General features: G+C 39.3%; 1 protein-coding gene across 3 annotated transcripts in view; it reads right to left on the reverse strand.

The window, feature by feature from the left end:
- The window catches only part of LOC124615703 (glycerophosphocholine phosphodiesterase GPCPD1-like), a 274,793-nt gene that overhangs the window by 47,395 nt on the left and 200,278 nt on the right, over positions 1 to 27,120 (reverse strand). The window contains exons 1-7 of one of the 3 annotated variants that reach the window (XM_047143745.1): positions 26,280 to 26,400; positions 21,494 to 21,773; positions 18,051 to 18,211; positions 17,197 to 17,357; positions 3,565 to 3,702; positions 3,341 to 3,451; positions 2,629 to 2,794 (exon numbers count right to left, since the gene is read on the reverse strand). In XM_047143745.1, the coding sequence (XP_046999701.1) occupies positions 2,629 to 2,794; positions 3,341 to 3,451; positions 3,565 to 3,702; positions 17,197 to 17,357; positions 18,051 to 18,211; positions 21,494 to 21,678 (922 nt within the window). In that variant the 5' untranslated portion in view covers positions 21,679 to 21,773; positions 26,280 to 26,400. Of the gene's footprint in view, positions 1 to 2,628; positions 2,795 to 3,340; positions 3,452 to 3,564; positions 3,703 to 17,196; positions 17,358 to 18,050; positions 18,212 to 21,493; positions 21,774 to 21,961; positions 22,073 to 26,279; positions 26,401 to 27,120 lie in introns of those variants that run through there. The other 2 variants (XM_047143744.1, XM_047143743.1) reach the window with 2 other exon arrangements.

The raw sequence follows: 27,120 nt of genomic DNA on the forward strand, positions 1-27,120 counted from the left end.
GGAAGCAGCCTTAAGAACTTTAAAAGAGTCTGCTGGGAAAGTAGAGTGTGAGATAGTTAAGAAGGAAGGGATCACAAGGATAAGATGGAACCAATGTCAAATAATACACATGTATGAACGATAATCATTTGAGGGGGAACTTCAGATCCAACAACTAAAAAAAGCTTCTGCTTCATTATTATGTACAAGACCTATATGAATCGAACTTGTATAGACAAGTATAATGAAGTAGAAAAAGAAGAATGTGACAGGGCCGGGTGTACCCCAAACATCACAAAAGCAGAAGCTGAGAAATCCATAGCAGATCTCAGGAAAGGAAAGCAGTGGGCAGTTATTGCATACCACACGATTTGTGAAAGTTTTTAGGAGAAAATGTAATAGAGAGATTGTCTTTGCCCATAAACATTGTTTTCTTAAGCTACCTGAACAAACGAAAGCTATGTGAAGTAGTGCTATGATTTATGGTGTTGTATTAGTACAGTACAATACAGTACAGGAGTGGCATGAGTTTACCATTGATAAAATACTCAAAAAGATTTCACTAATGCTTTTAAAACTATCAACTATGGATATAAATATATTATCACACAACAGCTATTCATTCTAAGGCTACGTCAGGTGGACAACAGACTCTAAACAATTAGAACTATAAAGCTGCCCATATCATTCAATTATCAACTTAGGTAAATGTCTTTAAAATGGCAACAAAGCAAATTGCTATCAAGTAAGTAATATTGAGCTCTGCACTTTAGATCATAATATGGATCCAAACAATGTGTCAGAACAATTCTGCTAAATGAAAAATATAAAAAGTTACTTTTAATGTAACACTTATCTTCTTGCTAATATCATCCTACATTGCGTAATTTTGAATCTTCCACATATGTTCTATGCCAAAAATAAAAAAGAGACAATAAGATGTCTTAGTGAAAATATAAACACTTTTAAATTAACATACTTAAAGTTTCATGTTACCTTTTATTCAGAAGGCTGTTGCAGGCAGCGACTGTTATATTCACTTGTAAATAATAGATTTCAGCTATCAGTTGTCCTTTTAAATTTTATTGGCAGATCTAGATTTCAGCTAGAAACCAGCCATTCTCAATGCACTATCATTTTTGATCAATGCATGTAATACCTGTTGGTCGGGCTTCATCCACAGTTCATTGAATACTGGTTGGTATTGGTAGTATTCAATGAACTGTGGATGAAGCCTGACCGACAGGTATAACATGCATTGATCAACAATGATAGTGCATTGAGAATGGCTGGTTTCTAGCTGAAATCTAGGTCTGCCAATAAAATTTAACAAGAATACTTGAAGTTTACTTCTTTCATCCAAAAACCGTTGAAACTGCAACTCTTAAGCTGCACTTTTTTGTATACGATTCGCGGGCATATAATTTTTGCACTTCCTGTTGATCTCATTTTTGAGACATTTGTATTCCTTTTTGCCTGCTTCATTTACTGCATTTTTATATTTTCTCCTTTCATCAATTAAATTCAATATTTCTTCTGTTACCCATGGATTTCTACTAGCCCTCATCTTTTTACCTACTTGATCCTCTGCTGCCTTCACTACTTCATCCCTCAGAGCTACCCATTCTTCTTCTACTGTACTTCTTTCCCCCATTCCTGTCAATTGTTCCCCTATGCTCTCCCTGAAACTCTCTACAACCTCTGGTTTAGTCAGTTTATCCAGGTCCCATCTCCTTAAATTCCCACCTTTTTGCAGTTTCTTCAGTTTTAATCTACAGTTCATAACCAATAGATTGTGGTCAGAGTCCACATCTGCCCCTGGAAATGTCTTACAATTTAAAACCTGGTTCCTAAATCTCTGTCTTACCATTATATACCTACTATGTTTCCTTCTCTCCCTTTTCCTACTCTTGAATTCCAGTCACCCATGACAAATTTCCGTCTCCCTTCACTAACTGAATAATTTCTTTTATCTCATCATACATTTCATCACTTTCTTCATCATCTGCAGAGCTAGTTGGCATATAAACTTGTACTACTGTAGTAGGTGTGGGCTTCATTTCTATCTTGGCCACAATAATGCGTTCACTACGCTGTTTGTAGTAGCTTACCCGCACTCCTATTTTTTTATTCATTATTGTGGTTGCACCTACGGTACAGCCATCTGTATCGCTGAGGCACGCAAGCCTCCCCACCAACAGCAGACACAACAAGCTCAACATATTCCGAGCTTTTCGTCTTGATAAGCTGGCAAAATAGTCACAGATATACAATGTGAAACTGATTTTCTAATTTCTCACAGATATGGTATCAGGCTAAGCTACAGGGCCGAATAATTCAAATTTGTTTATGAAATCTGAAGACTCTTGAATCTGCCATTTAACAAAAGTTGCAGACCGAAAATAAGTGCCACTAATCTATGTACAGATCTGATGTTGACAGTAACACTTTCATTTGTGGGAAGAAACAGTTGCTTATACATTAGTAAGGGTTTAAAAAATTACAATAAGTGTACAAGATAGCCATACTACTGCAGTAGCTTACCATTGGTGAATGTACTATCTGTTATCCACCACTTTAACTATTAGTCAATATGTTCTACTTTCATGTTGTCAGCAACAACAATTTTACATTAATGATAACACAAACCTTTTAATTCACCAACTGGGCGCCGATTAGCATCAGTTAGTGGAACAACAGCACGCCCTTCGCTTCTCAACAAAACATTTGGCAGAATGTAACCAAATCCTATATGCATTGGTGGTTCTCCATCGACGGGCAATGACATGTGAGCAAAAACATCTACCAAGTATGCCTGAAAATAATTTACATGCTCATTCATAAGGACATGGCAACAGAAAAATGAACAGATCATAATGGAACAAAACTCGAAATACTGTGAAACAGCTAACACCTCAAAAAAATGCATGACCACAGCAAATGTGTATTGCAAACTGACTGAACTTTTTCCTTGTCAGATCAACTGTAAATTGCGTAGGTATATTTCAGATCAGAATTTAATTACTTTATGAGTAAATAATTTCACCACACATTAACACTACACATTAAGTTGTAATATGTGCAAATATGCTACCTACATCTGTTACAACAACCTAAAGTCCCTCAAACTTTAAACTGGATTAAAAGCCACAATAACTTACAGTAAAAATGATACACAGAAAAATTTCATGATATTCACAGAAAAATGCAGACCACAGGATTGAACCAACAGAGGTACAACACCATGTGGCCACGTCAGAAGGGGTTCAAGGTGAGATTATAGCAAGAGCAAGGGATTCAATGTCTGGTATTAGTGCAAACAAATGTCATACACAAATAACATTAGGTAACTGATATTTACCACATTTTTTGGATTGTGAACGTTTATACTAAAAACTACAAATTCTTCAGGATTGTATGCTCGTCCAAACTGCTCCTGGAGCTTGAATTCATATTCAGTTTCATTCATAACCTGCAAAACAACAAAAATACATCAGGTTAAATTATCAGTCGCACCGTTGTAAAATTGGACTTGAGAGAGAGAAATCATTTCCATTATGTAACTTATAAGTGACTGCTACTAACAGCAACTTCTGTAATTGGCCATATGTTATCCTGGCCATTCTCATGTGTATCCATACTCTCATCAAGACTGTCACTGAATGATGCAGAATTTGCGACTGGTGGCATTGAAATGATTACAGGTGTGATTTTGATGTAAGCCTGAAACAAAATACATTTTCATGAAAGTATGGAAAGAACACAACACACATGCCCATGTGCTGTAATATCAACAACATATTACATGCATTTAGGAGTACACCACTGCCACATGGAGAAAAACACTTACATAACAGTAATCTGACATCCATGAATGCAATGTTAATTTAAACAAACACTTTGAGTAACTAGTCCATCTATCACCCAGAAAGTCAGGAACACTCTCACCACAGGAAAATCAAGAAGAAATACCCAGTTGATGCAGGTGATAAACAGTGAGATGTCTGCAAAGACAATGAGAAGTGGGTATATTTTCTGGCAATTGCTATTCTTGATAAAGACCATAAAATTAATTTTATCTGTAATAATTATTCAGACGAAGAAACCGACATATGAGGATAAAATTTAACAATCATATTAATGGTTTCAAAAAAACTACACAAATAACATTAATCAGAGCTATGTATACAACTTAAATAAGTGTCTTACAGCAGGAGAACACCACAGCTTTACAACAGAATTAAAATAATTAATGAATACAATATGTGAAATAAGTGTGTTTGCCTTCCTAGCCTTATGGCTTCCTGTAGCCCTTGTGTGGTTTTTTTTTTAATCAAGACATGACGACATTAAAAACTCAAATGACAGTTTAAAATTGTGTGGTTAAGCAAGAGAGAGAAACAATACAGTAATTATGGCACAGTCACAAAAGAAAGCACAACAATCTTGTGCAGCAGAGCAAGCAGGTAAGGACCAATGAGATCTTCATTAGGAAATCTCAAGAATGGATGTAATAAGCAATACATGAGAGACACACCAATGTAAAAAGGTTTCTCTCAACTGAATCATTTCAAATATCAAAGTAACAAAATTCATGCAACTTTGAGGCCAAACTAGCACTTAGAATAATAAAAAAACTATGACTGTAAAGTAAAACACGGTAATTAACATAAGACGAACCAATAAAAGAATCAAGAAAAGTAATATCAAGAGTGACTATTGGCATTACTTCCTCAACCATTTTGAAATAATATATAGTAAAAAGACCACAGCAACCCAAGTTGAGAAAAGTAAGTACAGTTTGATGACTGCAGCTGCAATCTTTGAAGTTTATATACTGTAGCTCACAAGATAATGGCCACAGGAACATAATATTACATAACACGTCATCAAAGACAAGTGTTGCATGTATGGAGAGCTGACCCTGACACCAAATAGGAACTGAGTGAGTTTATTGTCCTAGAGGCAGAATACACTTTTAGTGTACCATCTTTTTTGTAAGTTAATTATCAATATTTTAATGCATCCCATTTCAACAAATGTAATTGTTGCACTATGAACTGTAACTATCTACCTCATTCTCGCTCGCCATAAACTTGTGGGGACTCTGTCAGTGACAGCAGCTGCCAGAGAGAGGAAACAGACCGGCTATCGACAGTGGCCTGGTCTGGAATGTCTGAGGAACTATGATTCAGTGTCCTTTATGACTGCCGTGAAATTGGACATGTATTCATCCTATGTCAATTATGGAACAAAATGCACATTACACGTTAATTGTGTTGTTACTACATATTACCATTATCCTATTCCCAGGCGAAATCCACACTGGTGACCTGCTATGACTGTATATGGGTCACTTGAAAGCTTCTATGTTCCTAGTTTGAATGCTGTGTGTTGACAATGGAGCCATCTTGCCATTGTCGAGCACCAAATTCCAACGAAAAGACAGTGAGTTTCAGACGGAGGCATTTAATGCTTCACAGCAAAATATGAGGTATGTAAAAAAAGATTCCGGAACTTTATCCACAAAATTTTTCTATGCCTACCTTTTACATACAGTGCGTGGTCTCCTTCAAAATACTCTCCTCCACAATTGATGCACCACTCCCAACACTGCTTCAACTTTCGGAAGCAGTCTTGACGTGCCTCTCCCTGGACCACACAGAGAGCTGTCAGTGAATTTTCATTTATCTAGTCTATCGTTGCAAATATTTGTTCTTTCAACGTGGATTCCAACTTTGGAATGGGGGGGGGGGGGGGGGGGGGAGGGGGAGTCCGCAGAGGCCAGCTATGGAGAGTACGGAGGATGATGCAATGTCGTGCAGTACTGGGGATGAAAGTGCAGGTGTGTTATCACTGCAAAATTTGTCGGTCTGCTCAGCCACTTCAGTGAACAAGCTGACACAATCTGTGATATTATTCTGGCACCCCCAGACAGTAATAAATACAACGCCGTGAAGTACGCACTATTTCAACGCCTTTTACAGACTCTGGAGGAACAATTAAAACTAGTCATCTATGATGGACGCCTGGAGAACAAGATGCCTTCTCAACTTTGGGGTCAATTATATACACTGGTGGACATTGAATTCACGGCTGATCACACACTTTGGACTCTGTGGATTGTCCAGCTTCCGCCTCACGTGCAATTGGTCACTGTTTCACATGAACATGAATCACTGAAAGGCAAATTAATACTGGCAGACAGGATTTTCAATGTTTTGTAATATCGTCAATGCATTAATGCCACAGATAATAATGTCTCTGACCAGGACTCACAGCAGCTATGTCACGCCAATCGCTTGGGTGCAGGCAAACCAAATGGACCACACTCTACCAACACTGAGCACGGCATCAACTCTGCTCGAGGGGAAGGTGACCTTCAGCCAAACACAACATACCAACCGTCTACTACATCTTACGAATTGATATTCTTGTACAGGGATGCCTTTGCTGGTTTCATATGCAGCTCGACCACTGTCAGGCCACTGTGTGATTACCCAAAAGCTAAGTGTGATCCGCAATAAGCACACCAGACACAGCGAGAATTCATGTCACCCCACCTTGCAATGTATCAACGAAACATCTTGCACACCACCTCTTCAACAGAGCGGCTGACCCTGCATCTTTGACAACTTACATAGACAATATTTTCTCACTGACATGGGTTCGGATGCGAGTAACTCCTCTCTCTCTGCACTATCTCCACTGACAAGCAACATACCTGTCATCCAGCTCTGTGCCACAAATGACTCCTCTATTACTGTCTACAGATGCGAATCTTGTACCAAAGATCTCGGTTTCAGGGTGTTGTTTTCATGGAACTTTCTCATTGCAGGCATCAATGAACTGGTTCTCAGGGCTGACTTCCTCCAACAATTCCCTCTATCGCCATATTTAGCTTGTGGCGCACTACAACATCAAGACAGTGGTTGCTCCATTCCAGGTGTCATCAGATACAGGCCACCGCCACCATGTCAGCCTTCTACTACCTCTCTCTTGAAAGGCATGCAGTATAATGCCATGAGTGACCAACATCAATGATAACTGCATGTAAAGTGTCACATGACTGGCCAACTCCAATAATGTTACTTCGGGACAAGGTTAGAGTCGTTATGCCTGCAGGATGAAATTGGAAACATACAATGAGTCATTGGGTGGTGTAGGATGAACACACTACCACACATCACAACTTGGTAACACACCACCATCTGGCCTTCACCCTGAAACAACAATCCACCTGTCTGCTCCTACAGACTCCAATGTAGCATCTCAACTTGAACACTGTTCAACAGGGACACCTACCAGTGCAGCAAACATGACAACAATCCTTTTACATATAACCCAGGTTAGTAATGTTCATTCCTGTTTATGTTCTGTCTGCATTGATTCAGTGTGTTACTATGCCCAATACACAGCTGCTACAACATTTTACACAGCGCTGTAGACAACAGGACGGCCCACAACATTGCCATCGCCCAGCGTCCTCCCACTCACCACACACTGCGTCAGTTACTGGATTACTAACAGACAAGCTCTGTACAACCAAAATGGCCGCTAACTACTAAAAGCTAGAATTATGTGACCTGATAGTTCGTGGGTGTCCCCTATCAAATAGGTGCATAGGAAAGATGGTACAATTAGGATATGTGGAGACTGCATAGCCTTGAATCCCCACACAATCTTTGATAGCTACCCACTATCCAAACATTCAAGACTTCATTTTCTGTGCCTCAGTTACAAAAAAGCATACCTGCAGATACTGATGGGTGAGGAGGGCATTCAAAGGATGTCAATCATCATGCCCTTAGTTTATATGAATTTTTGTACATGCCTTACGACATCAAGAATGCAGTCCAGACCTGGCAATGATTTATATCATAATACCCTGTTTAAGCTGCCTTTCTGCTATGCAAATTTGATCAACATTCTAATTTTCTCCCCTTCACGAGAAGAGCACAAGCTGCATGTCAAACATTTCTCAATGTACTTACTGACAACTGTGTTATCGTCAACGACGACAAGTGACAACTTTGTCAGCCCGAATTAGTCTTCCTCAACCACCTGGTCAACACTGCTGGATTCCATCCTACACCACAATGTACTGAGTTTATTAAGCAACTACACTGACAATAAGACTTCCACAAACTACATCATTTTCTCGGCATGATTAACTTTTATCACTGACACCTCCCTAATGGTGTTGCCATACAGACACCTTTCACAGAATTTATATCTGGCAAGAACATGATCAGTAAGCACAAAATGGAGTGTATCTTACATATGTAACATAGCTTTGACAAGATTAAACACTGTCCCACACATGCCACGACTTTAGTACCCACTACCTAATGCTCATTAACAATTGCACTGGATACACGTGACTTTCCCCTCAGAGCAATTCAGCAGGAAAAAATAGTAGGCATAAAAGAAGCTACTTCATTTTTTCTTGTAAACTGATAGATTCTCAGCACAAGTGGTCCATTCACAGTTGTGAATTGTTGGAGGTGTATGAGGCAGTCTGTCCATTTAAAGATGATGTTGAGGGCAGACCTGTCATCATTTACACAGACCACAAACATTAGGTGGACTTGATACAAAACCCTTCGAAAGATTCCCGCCCTCAATGATTCTGTCACCTAGATTATCAGTGTAATTCACAACTGATGTCAGACATCTCCACAGAGTGGACAATGTCTTTGCAGAGTATCTGTTGAGAATAAATGCCCTCTCCACAGGCAGACAACAACAAATTAGCAGAGGCAAAGCTGCGAGACTGACAAATTATGGAGCTCCTTCGTGACTCTACAACCAACTTACATATAGAAGGAAGTCCTATCCCTGGATCCACCATGCAAGTACCATAGGATGTTTCGCAAAATGAAAATTGACCTCTCGTGCCCACATCAATGAGGAAGATCATAATCGACCAACTTCACAATCGTCACATCTTGGCACACACCAGCTGATGCGACTTGTCACAGGCCAATTTGTATGGCCTAATGACGAAAAGAATTGCCGAGACTGGGCACATACATGCACAGCCTGCCAGAGCAGCAAAGTTGTTGACCAAATTCCCAATCTGTTACACCCTGGCATACATCCATCAACACAACTCATCATTGTCTGGTTCATACGGTCTAACATCGAAAAGAATTGCCGAGATTGGACATGTACGTGTACAGCCTACCAGCACAGAAAAGTGGGTCATCCTGCACAGTTGCCACTCAATAATTCTGATATTCCAAAAGTTCCATTTCAACATCTCCATATTGGCCTGGTAGGACCTCTTCTCAAGTATGAAGACTATCGTTAAATACTCTCCGTCCGTCATCATCTCTCTGATGCGCTGGGAGGAAGCCGTTCCCCTCAAGGACATTATGACAGAGGTGACAGCAAGAACATTTGTCAACACACGGATATCATGTTTCATCTGCCCAATCTCTACAATCACTGTCCAAGAATGACAGTCTGAATTGGTCCCATTAATGAACTATCTCTGTGGTATATGATGTTACTGCAAAACAGTATTTTGTCCCTAAAGCAACAGCCTTGTGGAACAAAGGCTCTGTACACTTAAAGCTGCCCTCATTTGTCTTGGCAGTTTCTGGACAGACCTTGGTGCTATTAGGTCCATGCACATCCCACAAAGACAATCTCCATGCCTCCCTCACAGATATCCTCTACACTGAGTCACTCACACTGCCTGTAGACTTCATTCTCCTAGTACCACGACAAAGACTTCAGAACTCCTCACTCTTGTCACACGAGCCAGACAACACATCACAGCTCAGGAGTACACCTTGACAGGTGCACAGTTCTCCAAAAATCTCTGTTGGTAGCAAATGAGCAGACTGTGACTATGTCATGCTCCAGGATGACACTATCTTCCCCACACTACAAACACCTTACACCAGCCTCCAAAGTTATCAGATGAGGTACCAACATTTTCAACATACTGCTTCATCATAAGCCTACCACTGTGGTGGTCGACTGCTTAAAACTAACTTGGACCTTATGCGACATCACCCAAACCGATGACACACAAACTAGCCTGACTGATGCACTTTGTCTAATCCCTTAATAGCCCGATAACACGTCACCTCGCTCAAACACTGAAAACACTTTCGAGTTTCAACTAGAAGTGCAGCACTTTCTGCTCGATGACATCCAGGTCAAAATAGTCAACAATTTCCTCGTGACTGAGTAGCGGCATGAGGTACGTCAAATTGAGAACAGATTTGTCATCCGAAATTTCTTTTGTAGTTACAAAAAGCCAAGAGACATGGACACAGCTACAATCACATCATGACTCTCACTTGAAGGCTTCCTTGCCATTGGGACCACCAGTACATCACGATGACCTGCAACCAATCTTGTGGATCCTGACGTCACCACCACCGCTGCTTTGCCATGCCCACACTCTAGCCGCACACCGTTGACAATGATAGTTGATTATTTTCATTACAGCTGTCCTCCACCTCACCTTAACAAATCCATGTATAAGCAACAGAATACAATTGAAGTCATTGTATCCTTTCTGTGTGTTCAACGAGAAATAGTCCAACCGCACCCTCCTTTGCAGCAGCCATAGCACGGCTGGTCACGCGTGTGGGAATGAAGATGATCGGAACAGCGATTCTCTTAAGCTACCCCTTCCTCCAGTGCTCCATACTTGGGGAGAGGTTCTGTTGACAGTGACAGTGACTGCCAGAGATACTAATGATACTCCGACTAGTGACAGCGACCTGGTGTGGAATATCAAAGGAACTATTATCAGTGTGCTTTATGTGTATTTGTCCTATACTGATTATGGAATGAAGTGCATGTTATAGGTCATTACTACATGTTATAATCTTCTCATAATAGGGTAAAATCCACAAGCCAGTACCTACCACAAATTGCTCAATGGAATTTTTGAACATACATCTGTCAAGCAGAAATCTACTATCTGAATTGCGTTTACGAGTAAATTTCATTTTCTTTTACATTCACACAGTCCTGTCTTAAGATGAGAATTTCTTTAGCTTCCAAACTTAGGCTTCTGATAATTATGTTGAATGTATGAAAAAACAACCACATTATTGCTGCAATCTTGTTGGCTCTTTCTCACACTTCATTTTATTAATGCAAGGAGACAAAAACAACAGTGGTCTTCGCCCACTGTTGCCCAGACCGAAACTGAGTTTACTGTGCTGTTTCACCCCCTGTGATTCTAATAAAACCAACCAGTAGCCTTAAGACTAGCAGAAGACCCTCTAAAAAATATTTCCTTATTAGACACGATTTCTTCAGGCTCTACTGACCTGAATATTCTGTGTCTTTTTGCCCTCCAGAACTTTACATTGGAAAATTGGATGTCGTGCAGTTTCATCCTCCTCATCATGTAGTCTACACTTCGTGGCTTCTTCCTCGAAACCCAATGTATGGATTGAGGTCAGTAAAGTTTTATTACAATACACACTTTGTGGCTAGAATTAATCAGTAAACGTCAAAGCTGCCATAAGACAAGCATTGGGTTGTATTATTTTCAGATCTAGAATGTCAGTTTGAGATAAGAAGGCCACATTTTCCATTTCACATACTACTGCATCAAATGAACAAAAACTGTACAAAAATATAAAAAAATTATTTATGCATATTGCCTACTGGCAGTCAGAAAGTTTTAATCATCATCCCAAAAAACTGAAGTTACGTAATTCGTAGTTTGCTAGTTTGCAGTCCAGGTACACACTGTAATCCCACATTGTTGCAAGACCCAAAACAAAACCACACACACAACATTGATGAAGTGGCGTCTTATGTGGTAATTTGCTTCCTACATTTTAAGTGGAACACTGCAGCAATAATCCACACCCAAGTGGTGGAAGTGTATGGCATCATCACTTGACACAGCGGTCAGGTGGCACAGGTGCATCCAGTGTGCTCAAACAAGCACAAATGATGAACAAAGCGGCATAACATCTATCTGTGAAGAAACAGAAACTGCATGAGAAGGGGCAGGTACAAAGATTATGGCTTAATGTCGCATCAACAACAAGGTCATTATACAAAGAGCACAAGCTCCGATTGTTTAAAGGTCAGGAAAGGAAATTGACCATACCCTTTCAAAGGAACCATTCTGGCACTTGCCTGGAGCAATTTAGAGAAACCAGGGGAAACCTAAATCAGGAAGGTCAGATGTGGATTTGAACCATTGTCTAAGAAATGTAAGTGCAGTGTGCTGCGATTGATATCAGAATTAAGATAATAGTTGAAAAAGTCAAAACCAGTTGCAGATCAGGTTTCAACATCTTGCACAACATTTTTAATATGAGATAGGTTGCTTGCCGAGTTCCGCGACTGCTTACACACATACGTAAAAAGCCTGTCAAACTAAGGCAGCACTGAAAATGTTGCACTGGTATCAGGCCAATCCAAATGAATTCTTCAGCAAACTATTCACTATGGATGAGTGCTGCGGGAATCACTGCAGTTCCAAGACATAGGAGGAAAATGGGCAATGAAGATGATGAGTGTTTTATGGGACTATCATGGTATAGCTCTAACAGATTAGGCTCTTAAGGAGCATACCATCAGTGAAGCATATTACCAACATCTCCTGAAGATGTTATAGGAGGCTGTCAAGAGGAAGTGTTATAAATTTTGCCTCACCCCTCATATTATTCTGACATGGCACCTAGTGAATTCTTCCTCTTACCTCAAATTTTATAAGAAAAGTCTTGGCCAAGTCAGCCGTTACTGGGAAAAATGTGTTGCACTGTAGCATGTGTATGCAGAGAAAAGAAGGACTAACAGTATCACTAAGTTTCATCATTGCAGCTTGATTTTTTGGAGGTGATAATTAAAACTACATGATTACCCATTGTTTATCACATTTTTTTTTAAAAAAAAAAAAGGAACACTGATCTCTAATGGCCACTGCAACATTTCCAAGTGGCTTAACAGCAATTTAAAATTCAATACTGCTTGGCTAATTCAGGGCATTCAATATCACCCATCCCTCATCTCTGAATATAATATCAAGTCCCAAGATGCCACACAAGATACCCAAGATGTATCATTCATATATCCAGACAAAGCAGGCCAATACTACTGCAGCACAACACAACCTATCATGCAGAGCAGCCTACCCAACAGGGCCGTGAAAACTTGCCCAATATGTATGCTGCCCTGCAATGCAGGCTGATTTGGCAGGCCGATACCGTTCCCACACATCATGCTGTCATGCATGGCAACCTATACAGCAGGGGCTGGAAAAAAACATATTTCTGCTATATCTCCACTCCTATTGGAGTTAGGAAGTTATAAACCCCACAGAGCTGATACTCTCGAGGCCTGCTGTCTCTGTGCCAAATAAACTAAAAATCAGACATAACTGAAAATCACAACAAAAGTAACATCTACAAAATGCAACAACAGAACCACGGCAAACTGAAGTTGCAGCAAAGCAAAAAAAGCACAATTAGGATGAATAAACTAACTGGTACTGACAACATCAGTTAACCCATACAGCTCAACCTGAAAGACTGATACATATAAAAAAATATACTAAAACAGATAACACTACAAAAAGCCAAAAGGCAACACAAATACACACAGCTAAGAATCGTGAAAACTAACGAAACAGCATCAATAACATCAGTTGACCTGTATAGCTCCAAAGAAAACATTGATACCAATATAGTGAGGCCAAAACTTTCATAACAAAAACAACTTCATCAAAACAAAGAATTAAACTTACCAACACCAAATTTCCCATGAATGAGAGAGAGAGATTCAAATACATAAAAAATATGGTGAACAATAATTAAATAACACAATTCACCAATCAACTTAAACACTAAGAATGAAACCAATCAATTACTGTGCTTTAAGAAACGCCCGTTACGTGCAAGGCATTTTTAACAGAGGACTGATAAATAAATTAGTGCACTGTGCAACACCATAACTATTACATAAACACTGAATCTTGACCTTTCCAACCATGACCCCACTTGATGGACCACCACTAATTATTCCAGAAACATCTCTAAATGTAGCCATCAGAAAAACATTGACACAACACCTTTGTCAATCACATATTATTGTCACAGGTTACATTTACAATCCTCTCCAATGACACCTAGCATTTCCATTAATTTAACAGCTGATTCCACATCCCCCCCCCCCTCATTCCACAACACTGAATATTCAATTTTGGATTCATGTTGTAAAAAATAATACATCAAGATCACAAATCAAAACAAGTAACCAAAGAAACTGTATACCACAGATATTACAGGGTTGCCACAAGTTTCACCAAGTGAAATTTCCTGATATTTCCCCGATTTCCGGACAACTTTTAGCATTTTTCCCTGACAAATGTTGAGATTTGAAGGGTAAGTGAAGATGTATGTTGACAATCTGTCTTTGCAGCTGTGGTACAATAAACAATAGTGGAAACAGGAAACATCTAAAAAAACTTGCAAGAAAATGGTGTTCCTGGTGTGAATAAAAATATTAAGTACCAACATTAACATCTTTTGTGATGAAGTGTTTTTAGATAGAGAAAGTAATCCAAATGGTATGTGTGTTTCATTAAGACCATGGATGTTTTTTACTTCAATAACAAATCACATTTTATGACAAAAATACGCATTTCCTTGGAAGTGGCAAGATGGATTTAAAGTACCTTCACTGATTTCAGAAAAAAAGTTGGCCTCTTGACAGGAGTGTATAACACAAAGAAGAATTGTGTAAACCAACATTGTAGGTGACCGCCAATAAAATGTTGGTTGTACTACGTTCATTATTATTGGTTATTATCCATTTGTTACACCTATTTTTTTACAGGTATTGTGTGATTTTTCTTTTGAGAAATATACGAGTACATAGTGTACTAACTGCCAGCGACTGGCACAATTTTCTTCTTCTTATCATGCATACTTCCTAAGGTATGAACTCCTACTTAAGCGCCAAAATGTATTACAACAAATAAAATGTCTATAAAATGCTGCACTGTACAACATATTGCAGTGAGATAGTCACAATTCCTGAAATCCATCGCCCATGGTCTCTGGCCTGCTGAGGAGCACTGCAGTCCTGGGTTCATGGATAAACCACAAAAATCCGCTGCATTACCCTCCCCCCCCCCCCCCCCCCCCCGCCGCTGCGCACGCACGCACAAAAATCACTCTGACGCAACTCGTGCATACATGGCAACTGTCCCCTGCCACTGCGTCTACAGTCACAGAGAATCAGAGCCAAAGAAACCACTACTCACGCCTCCCTGCCTCTTGTCAGCAGCTCAGCTGCACCCAGCCAGTGATCATGGATGACACCTCAGTAAATAAACCATTTCATCTACTTAAACAAAAATGAGATCTTCCCAGTGTTTTTTCCCCCCTCCAAATTTCCCAGACGTGTTCGAAACTACCTGATTTCCAGAACCTGTGGCAACCCTGTTATATACAATATAAAAAAAAGGAGTGCACCACAGAAACAGATGAAAGGACGTCACACAATTACAAAACATAACATAGTAATTAGTTACCTACAATTTCATTAAAATATAAATTGCACATATAATTCACATTTCATGTAAAAGTCAGTCACAGTTTTCTCCAGATACTGAGACAACTATAGATAATACTTAATCTCAGGATGCTTACGGATTTAACATCTTAACCAAATGAAGTTACAGCTCAAAGCCAACGCATGGTATCAAATGTTCAAGTTTATCCCGTTGTTTGTGTACAGTTGCCAGCTCTTATCTCTATCGCACAGCAATTGGTCACCAAATGACGGATATACAGTGAGTTGCACGAGGCCTATTAGCTGCTGTACAGTACATATTTTCCTTTCAGTTTGTTTGCTAGTGAACAAAGACTTCCATGTAGGATCTGACAGTTTACTTTTATAAAACATATGAAAGTATGCTTACAGTGGCTTATATAAAAATAAGCAAATCATCTTTCCTTTCTATCCAGTAGTAGGTCTAGTGGCCCATTATGGCCTCAATCCACCTCCTACAACTCTTCTGTCTCTGTGCTGATAATTTTCAAGGGATTTAGTAGGTCTTCATCTGTTGCATTTTTTCCCCAAGGTATTCTGTAGTCCAGTACAGTGCTGAGACTTGGTTTCACTTCAAGATCCTAAAAGACGTCATCACATCTTTTCTTGTCCCATTGTGCGAAGCCAGCTGTTCTCCTCATTAACCACATCTTGGGATTCCATTTGTCATTTCTATGGAGTGTCAAAACTCCACTGCCATAAAAGAGGGTAGGTTTGGCCGTGGTGTTGTACAGCTTTAGTATGGTGTGCCACTGAATGAGAGATTATCTGAAGGTGCTATTTATTTTTCCTGTGACTTTCGTGAAGTTTATGCTTCTGTGTTGCATGTCATTTTCTAAAATATAGCTGAGGTTGATAAGTACCTGGTTGTTTGCAAACAGTATCGTGCTTAGGACAGTTTGTCTGCATATCTTTATTTTGCTGTTGGGATTCAGTCTTCATCCACTGATTTTGTGTGTCAAATAGAAGTGGTCAGAGGCAACATCCCAGTCCAACTGCTTGGTGAACGATTCCGACAGCTGTCATTCAGATGTGACCGCAATCACATTTTGGCTGTACATGTTCGGAATTGTTTCTATGGATATGTGATGGATATTACATTTATCCAGGATTGTTCAAAGTTATCCTCTATCAACTGCATTGTAAGAATTCTTAAAATTAATAAATACCATATCTGTTTTCAGAGTGAATTCTTTCTTCTTTTCAGTTAATGTCTTGAGTGTTGCACAAGAGCAACTTTCTAATTTTTTTAAAATAAACTAGTGAAAATAAATACCTTTGTTACATCCAGGGAGATATCTTTTTCAAAAAAAAAGTTATAAAATGATAACCGTAAGCTTCTCAGTAGTGATGTTTATTGAAACTATAACAATAACAAATCCCAATACACCATGCAAAATGTGTGTGTGTGTGTGTGTGTGTGTGTGTGTGTGTGTGTGTGTGTAAAGAGAGAGAGAGAGAGAGAGAGAGAGAGAGAGAGAGAGAGAGAGAGAGAGAGAGAGGAGGGGGAGGGGCACGGAATGCAGTTTACAAATTCATTTCATGTAAATAAAAACAAGAATCTACATAATGAAACCTCTTAATGCTTGATCTTCTTCTACATACTTGGAATAATAACTCAATATTATCTCGCATCTGACAAAAAGTAAGCAAAGAAGGTACCTTTTTATCTAGATATTTCCTTCTGCAGAACTGTAATGCACTGTTGAAGATTTTAAACTGAATCACAGTTTCACTTGTCAGCCAACCTCTATCAACCATTGAATAATCATCATGGAAACCAAAAGTTTCATCCTCCACTTGTGTCTCAACATTTGAAGTCACTAAAATAAAATCAGAACAAATTCACTGGTTTCATAAGTGAAAACAGTACCAGAAGTAGAACAAATGGAAAAACCAACACGCTCCTCTGAACTATTTTCCATTATCCTTGTTAAATAACATACACTATGAGAAAATTCTCATGATAAAGACGCTGGTATGGTAAGATAATCTTTCCATTAGCTGAACAAACAAACATGAGTTGGAAGTATTAATTCAATTCCAAACTGTTGCCTTTAAATTATATACAATGCACAAACCACAAACTATCTAAACATTCCTAGGTGACCACAATACCATATCAGTAATATTACCAGTAAAAAACTATCAAAACCTCATTTCACAAGCTCCAAAACATTTATTAGAATCTAAGACTTTACTTTCAGAATGAAATATTCAATCTGCAGTGGAGTGTGCACTGATATGAAACTTCCTGGCAGATTAAAACTGTGTGCCAGACAAACTCGAACTTGGAACCTTTGCCTTTTGCGGGCAAGTACTCTACCATCTGAGCTACCCAAGTACGATTCATGCCCCATCCTCACAGCTTTATTTCCACCAGTACCTCACTCAGACGATAGAGCACTTGCCCGTAAAAGGCAAATGTCCCAAGATCGAGTCTAGGTCCGGCACACAATTTTAATCTGCCAGGAAGTTTCATAAGAATTTACTTCTACGCAACAAGAAAAAATTACCATTCTTTGGAATAATGCGAGGTTGCCAATGAGTCTCCCAGCGTCGAATTATTACTCTTTTCTCATGAGAGATTGCCACATCTGGCTCAATTACAACACATATAAAATAACGGTATTCAACTGCTTGCAATGGTATATCGACAACACCAGACCACGTGCACCTGTAACAAATTTATAACACGCCACATTTTATAGCTCAAACAGTTAGTTATCCAATACATTGATGATATACACATACTGGCATAGGCATAACATTTATCACTTCAGGCAGGGAGGTTACCTCCACAGTGCCAGATGTTATTGAATTTAGTTGATGTAAGTAAGGGGGGGAGGGGGGAATTACAGGCCTCCAAAGATGACACTGCAAACACCATTTTAAAGATGCGGATTTCAGAAAATTTTTTAAAATGCTGTATCTCTGTAACAGTTCTAGATATTTATTTAGAGTTTTTTTATTTGAAAGATAATTGCTTTATGATTACAATGGTATCCTCCATTTGGACAGGCCTGTCGAAGTTCTTTTACTGTCACCTTTTGAATTTTTTTATAATTTACAGATGGTTCAAATGGCTCTGAGCAGGATGGGACTTAACATCTGAGGTCATCAGTCCCCTAGAACTTAGAACTACTTAAACCTAACTAACCAAAGGACATCACATACATCCATGCCAAAGGCAGGATTCAAACCTGTGACAATATATAATTTACAGATTTTTTTTTTTTTTTCCCTTCAGAAGTGCCAGTCAAGCAGCTCAAGTTCACATAGTGCAGTCATTTTATCTGGAAGATAAATGGGACTGTTCTTGCCAGAGTGCCAACAAAAAGACACTATAACTGTAACAGCTGAAGGTCAAAAAGTTGTGAAAGTGAAGAGGTACAGGACTTGCAGTATTAAAGAAACTTTTGCAATTTATAAGAGCAACTCTACAACTTCACATATTGGAAGATCAAAATTTTATGCACTGCAACCAAAGTCAGTAGTTCCACACCCACCTAGAGATGTCTGTTTATGTGTTTTAACTTTGTATGATAACTTTGAAGAACTTACTGGACATGTGACACCTTGGTTGGGCGTGTGAAGTCATTAATAGTCTGTGACGTAAAGAAAGAGATTTGTTTGTTTCAAGAATGTGGTGACTGCCCTGGAAACGGAGGACTGTCTTTATAGACCCTTGCTCTGGAAGACATAGAAGGGGGATGTTTGTGGCTTGTGTGGATTGCAGAGATTATAGACACCACTTATGAGTTAAACAAAATTGTAGCGAACTTCATGCTACCACATGGTAGCTGCACATAGGTTTCCAGCTGAGGGACAGCATCAACACCATCAGTGCTCACTTCCTGTTCACAATGTTTTGAAGACTGTAAGTGCTCCAGTTCCTATTGGTTCAACAGGAAGGCATCACTATATATTGAAGGAAGATACTGAAGCAGTGGAACATAATTTTAGTTGAAATGAAACTTCCTGGCAGATTAAAACTGTGTGCCGGACCGAGACTCGAACTTGGGACCTTTGCCTTTCGTGGGCAAGTGCTCTACCACTGAGCTACCCAAGCATGACTCACGCCCCGTCCTCACAGCTTTACTTCTGCCAGTACCTCGTCTCCTACCTTCCAAACTGATTTATTCGTAATCATAAAGCAATTATCTTTCAAAAAAAACTTAATATCTAGAACTGTTCCGGAGATACAGCATTTTAAAATTTTTACCAAAATTTGCATCTTCAAAATGGTACGCACAGTGTCATCCTTGGAGGGCTACATCTCAGAGAAGACTTTTTTTTTGTAGAAAACAAAAAAAATTATGTATTCCACACTTAGTTCTTCATTTTAACAAATGCTAAATTCAATAACATCCGAGACTATGAAGGTAAGATTTTTTTCCTAGCCTGCCTGAATTGATATGGACTACGCCTATACATTTCTATGGGAGAAAGCAAATACAGTTGTGTTCAGGATCAGAAACTCCCCAAAAGCAAGAAACATTTTGTTATGGGATTCCAAAGGCAGTTTGAGTTACAAAGGCAATAAAATGGCTGAATATTTTACCTTAGGAAACAAATGCTGTTTTCCAATACACAAAGGCCCTTAAAAGTTTACCACTGCCACACACCTGCTCGACAAATACCTGTGGAACTCCTATGCCCATATCAATGTGAAAGAAATATGGTACAAAAATGAATGATAAGGCCCTGAGAATGGTTAAACCATGAGAAAATGAATTCTAGAAATGTGACAACACAATGGATTACATTGAATGGGTTGGTATTTATGAATGAGAAATTCAAATTAAAATTTGCTATTTTTGTAGTCATTCACCATAACGGACATCACCTTTCTCTATTACTGAAATAAATACTAAACTTACAATTGTTTAGATATTCTAGAGGGGGAGCAAACTTCTGCTTTGAACACAATCTACCACAATGAGAGAGCAGTGTTGCAGAGGAAACAAACTTTTCCTTGCCAATGCTGTGCAGTTCTTCAACATCTACTGAAGTGCTTCCACAGAAACTGTTTAATCGGCAAAGTTTGCCATGGCTGGATGGGAAATGTTAGTGATCTGATGTCTTCAGACTCTTACTGATTCAGAACAATAGGTCCGAGTACTAAATGAAAATGACTAGTGACATAGTGCATTAGATGGTCCAGAAACTGCACCACTCTTGAAACAATACAAATATGGCACAAAAAAGGTAAGGCAGCATTCATCAATCATTATATACCACATTACTGGATCATTAAGGCTGAACACAAAGAGACCAAACACCAACAGGTCTAAGTCTTCAGGATTTAGAAGATGTATCCAGGCTCTAACTTTACACTTCATGTCCTCACTGATGTTTCATACTAGGACAATCAATATTTATTTATTAACCTGCCCTGACTGTCATAAAGGCATACCACAATTGCACATAAACGTCATTAAGCAACAACAAAAGGCCAAAAAATCTACACAGTAAACATCAGTTTGAGTTCACAAACGATTATACAATAAAAAAGAAATCCTTTGCAGGGTAGAAAAAGCTATCCACAGATTTAGTTGTTTTTTATATTTAGTCAAATCCCCTATGACTGGACATGAAATGAAAGTATACTGTACACCTGTATGCTTAAACTCCCTCCTGTACCAAGCTACGATTTTGTATGTTTTTCTGAAGACCATTTTTACTTTTTGCACCAATAACCACAGTTTATTTAGTAAACTGTGCGATCCTTGTTGGCAAAACACACAAGTGAAAAAAATATAATTACTGGTATGACACAGTGAGGATTCCAAGTTATCAACACAGTATGTGATAATCAGCAAGAAACTAGCATCACTACTAATTTATTCTTTACCAAAAAAGAGAAAGGGGTTTGATGAAAAACTTTCTTAATTTGGTGCAGACTCAGACAAAATAACACAGTAAACAGAACTTAGCAAAATACATTAATACTTACCCGTCCCCCGAATCCAATACTTTAGTAAGCTGGACAGCTTCGCTGCTCTTCCAATTGCCCAACTGTTCACAATTTCCAACCACACAAACTGATTCTCCGGGCAATGTATCTGCCTTGACGCGAAAATTCCACTGTCGCGCAAGTTCTGTCATATTTGTCGTAAGATCAGCCTCTTGTTTTGTCATTTTGTTTCAATTTAAATTCTTTTGGTAACTATTTAAACTGTGATGAGACATAAATTTAGCTTCATTTAGCCATTCTTCAATCCGCGTTTTTTGACCTGCGGCAAAACAAACATATGCAACAGTCTCTGAAGTGTGATTTGAACAATGGAAGAAATCTTTCAAGAAGTTCCCACAAAAACATTCCCTAACGTAATACTTAAACCATATAAGACATAATTAATATTAAAACCCAATATTATTTACAAACAAACTGAGATGTGTCTAGAAAATTATCGGAACTAACTTTACGAATCGCGATTAGCAACATATTTCCAAAATGCTTCGCAAGATCCTCACTCTAACACGTATCGCACTCAACTGTACTCCAACTTCGCTACAAGAGCGATGCGTGTCAGAGATTTGTGATAAAATGGGAGCTACCAACATCTGAAAAATGAATGATTCAAGTTGGTATAATGTACATCAGTTGATTATTCGCTGTGATTCTTGTTGCTAAAGTGAAGATTGTTCATTTTACTCTTAAGCAACAGTACAACATGCTCACAAATTACACCCTTAAGTTGCCAAATCCACAAATTCTTCTTACGGAAGTAGTTCGACGAACTAGTTAAAAAGAAACTACATAGTTCATTTTTACTGTTAAAGTACCAATAAAGAAGAGTCCTGAGGAAAACCCTTTAACTAATAAATTTGCAGCTAAATTTATCGCCTGCAAAAACTAAATGAACTTTAGGAACAGATCCAGTGTGTGTATTTCTAATACGTGTTTTTTTTTTTTTTTTTTTTTTTTGCACGTGCAATCTTTCAATTAGGAAGGGCTGAATGCATTTAATTATAACCCAAGCCTTTACTTGGGAAGTTGGGTAGTGGGAAACTCTAAAAATTAAAATATTCGCATTGTCACCAAGAGTGTTTATCTGGCGTTTCTTTTCTGACAGGGTCCGGCAAAAGGAAAAACTCATTTAACTATTAACAAAAATGAATTCTTATGATGCGAAAGAAATATTTAGATAAGGGTACAGTAAATAAAGTGTGCAAAAACAATAAAACTATGTAGTAAGTGTAAACAGGGCTCTAAGGAGGAGAAGGTCGGAATTGGAGCCTGAACTAAGATAAGTGAACTACTGGAGCGAATTTGGTCTACCAGTCTGACACAGTTCAAACTGGAGCCTGAGCTGAACTAAGTGAACTAACGGAACTGTGTCGGACTTCTGATCTAACGCTGTCTTTGGGTTCAGCAAGACTTAAAGTAGGACACACATATAAATAACTTGTGTAGAAAACTATCTTCTGTGTGCTATGGCCTAAGAATTTTAAAGGCTACAACAAGCAAAACAACAGTACAGCAGGCATACTATGCACAGTTCCACTCACTAATCCAATATGGGATCATTTTCTGGGGATACTCAAGTCGCAGTGTAAAGGTTTTTAGAATGCAAAAAAGAGCTTTAAGAATAATTTGTGGCCTTAAAAAGATGGAGTCCTGTAAATCCCATTTTACTGAGCTTGGTGTTCTAAATGTTCCAAGTTTATTCATTTATGAAGCTATCTTGTTCACTAGGGACTACCTCCTGAAAATAGGCAAACTGCTACAGAACAAAAGTGTACACAACTATAGTACCAGAAGGGAATTAAATATACATCACAAATATCACAGAACAACCACCTATCAGAGGAGCATAATTAACATTGGTGTAATACTACACAATAAGATACCAGAGGAAATAAAAAATACTACTCATCCAATATTTAAAGCTAAACTAAAGGCATTTCTAATAAAGCACTGTTTCTATTCTGTCAGAGAATTTCTGAATAAGTAACAAAATTAATTGTAGTAGGTACCTAATTTTAATTGCTAATACTATGTATTATTGTAACTTATCTTTGACCTGCCCAATATCAATTGTACAATTTGTGCTACATGATAAAACTGGACCAATAAAAAATCAAATCAAATCAATTCAGAACTGCAGCCTGAACTGTCAAGTCATAAGAATGGTACACATATTTCCATCTCGAGAGCCACAGCCGTCAGCAGGGTGTATTTCTGATACTTCGCTCATTGTCGAATGTCGTCAAATTGAGACCGCGATCGTAATATTTATTTGTAAGTACAGTGATAAAAAATATATGTGGCCGGCTTCCTAGGATGATGTTTCTGCCTATGCCTTATTGGTGCGCAGCGCCGGTGACCTGTGGCGGGAATGATTCACGTTTCCGGCTAATGGTAGGAACTGCCAGAATGGAGAGGCCTGTTGGGGTGCAGGAATGTGGCTGACTTAACTGTGTCGTCCTAACTAATACTTAGTATGTGTCAGACAGCTTTCGTGATCACGTGGAAATTTGAGAAGATTCATTATGGACATGTGTTTACGCTGAACCATTATTCCCTCCCATGTAAATTGTTCTGTTGTCTGCTTCTGTAAATTTCGTGCCTTTATTTAGTTGAGGGAACATTGAGTGTGGTGTGTGCATCTAACAGGAGAAAGACAGGTGGAAGACACGTTTGCTGGTTCTGTAGACATGAGAAACACCTTAGGTGACTTTGTAAATTATAGGGATGATTTGGAATCTGCTACATCATGGACACTGGTATTAGCCGACCACAACTTTGTACAACAGTTCTGAGGGTGACTTCGGTCTGCTGAGGGCGCTCTGGTCACATGTCAGGAGTGGATGACCGCCTGACGTCAAGGGAAATATCTAGTGCAGTGAGGAGTATACCTACGGTGCATGTGCTTATGCTGTCTGTCTTCGTGGTATGTGTACGAGTGTCTGGCAGCCAATAGCTATATGCATGATCCAAAAGGGGCGATTTTTTATGGCTCAGGATACGAATTGTATGTTTCTACATCGACATGATAAACGATGATATATTGCCGGGTTGTATATCGGTTTCACACTCTAATATTCAAGCTTCTGTTCTCAGTGGCAGAGCAGTGTAATTGAGCAACTGTCTTACCATATTTGCTGATCTGTAGGTCACTTTGCAGAGTTTAACTGTCAGTGCAATAAGGCTATCTGTACAAAATAGGTTTTTGCCGCTGAAAGTCTCGTCTGCAGAAAGAAAAATGCGGACAGTGCTTACACACCGGCAGCATCAGTAATTTGTCGGGTAAATTCAGTAAGAGCCCATCAGACTGTTCCATTCATTTACAAGACATCCTTTGTGCCAGGACATGGGAGCCTCGACATAGTGGTGAGAACGGTTGCATTTCAGAGATGTTTGTTGAAAGTAGGACTTAACCATTTCCAGGGAGGGTTAAAACGTAATGGATGGGATGCCACATTAGGACCATCAGGGGGAATGCATTCTGCGTTACTCTGGGCTATTTTCGTAAACAAATACTGTTAGGACAAGAATTTTCATGCAGACAAGCCGAGACATCATGAAAGCTTCTACAAAAGCAACCATTAGCTTTTGTGACACTATACAATTTCCGAGAGATCGACTTGGCTCTTATTTACATAGCCATGTGACATCAGTATAACAATGTGAACCTTTTAGATGCGCTTGCGATGGTGTGTAGCTACGTGAGCATTTTGCGGTACTGAATCAGCCACACTTAGCTCTAAACGCGTGCATGGCTAGATGCAGCTCGCATGTCCCATTAGTATCACTGGGAACAGTGCAGCCTGTGCTGTTCTGGGACACGTTGGAACAGATTTCTATAGCGCGAGCTGTGACGTCATTACCCAACGGTAGAGAGGTATCACGCCAGCAATGGTAAACACCTGTGCACGGCGTATGGGACTTGAGTGAGCCCGCCGCCCGGGGTGTGCGCCTTGGAGTTCTGTAGGGGGGCAATTTGCTGATATGTCGCGACTGACGATAGTTCGAAAGCGGTTTTTACGTGCAGTGAGTGTTTGTACACTGCGTTACTTTCACCTGTTTAAGCGCTGTGAGAGTGTTTGCATAGCATTACACATACTTTATCTTTTGACAATTATGAATTGTTTTCGTGTCTGTTGCATTATTTTGTGAACAGGTGTCAAGCTTGTGCCATGCATGACTCCGACAGTTGACGATTACCAAGCGTGTTTGCAGAGCCTTTTACCTGCATTATTTTGACAATTTATGAGGTATTTGCATCTCTACACATCAGTGTACTGCATTATTTCGAGATTTACAAGTAGTTTGAAGGTCTGTAGACTATTTACTGTGACCTCAAGCACGCCGGGGTGAGTGTTTAGTATCAGTGTAATAAATAAACTACGTGAAATCCGTTACTAAATAAACTGTTTGCATTATTTCGATAGTTTATAATTAGTGAGTGTGTCTGTACATCAGTGTACTGCATTATTTCGGTGATTTACGAGTAGTGTTTTGTTCAGTGTAATAAATAAACTATGTGAAATCTGTCTCTAAATAAATTGTTCCAAAATAAATAAAGTACACTCCTTCCTCCCTCCATCAGCCCAACAGAGGCTGAAGCATTTTTCCGCCATTTTTCCCCCAGACCGTCATGGGATGAATGTGCACTCTGGTGGCAGTACTGTGTGCTAGGTCAGTAGGACTCCAGACGTCATGGTGGACACACTGATCGGAGCTACTGCATCAAATTGTTTAAATAAAGACTGCCTGCAAAATAGAAACTTACCTTCATCCTATCCAGCATCCCAGCACAGGCTGAGTTCTTTCCCCACCAATTCCTAGGAAGAGGTGGCGGTCGGATGACTTAGGTTAGTGGAGGTAGTCCAAGTGATCTATTGTGCCGCCACTTCTTCGGTTAGTGGAGGTAGCTGTGGTGTGTTGCATTGTCCTCCTGGAATTCGAACATCCCGCCATTATCTTGGAGACGGAAAGGGGGAGGGTGTTAGGTTAGTGGTGGTAGCCTAATTGACCTATCTTCCTGCCAAAATTTGAACTTCCGGCCATGTCATAATGGCGACAATGCCATATCCATCGCCGCCATCTTGGACGCCATCTTGAATAAATTTGGCAATAATGGAGAGTGGGGTTACGTGCAGGTTGCGCCACTACTGACTTTGGTTTTGACGTCGACCAGTAGAGTGTTAGGTACCATGCAAGCATACAGGGCTTCCCAGTAAGGCTATGTAAGGTCGTTCCACTGAAAGGAGTATGTGTTAAAACATAGGGTTTTGCAGCCAAAAGAGGGGGAAGTAATATGATGTAGTGGAATCCTGAATGAAACCTAGTTGATTTCAGAAAAAAGTATTTCTTTACTTGTTATTCGCACATTCACATCTACAACTAAATTCCCTGAAACATGAAACTTTGACAATACCAACCATTCGAGCTGGCGAAACATGAGAAAAATCGTCTAACGAACATCGATGAATGCTGCAGAGACTGGCAGTTGATCCTGAACGTAAATAAATGTAACATATTGTGCATATATAGGAAAAGAAATCCCCTACTGTACAGCTACACTATTTATGACAAACAGCTGGAGACAGCGTCTGCGGTAAAATATCTAG

The sequence above is a fragment of the Schistocerca americana genome, chromosome 5 (genome assembly GCF_021461395.2).
Source record: "Schistocerca americana isolate TAMUIC-IGC-003095 chromosome 5, iqSchAmer2.1, whole genome shotgun sequence".
Taxonomy (NCBI): Eukaryota; Metazoa; Arthropoda; class Insecta; order Orthoptera; family Acrididae; genus Schistocerca; species Schistocerca americana.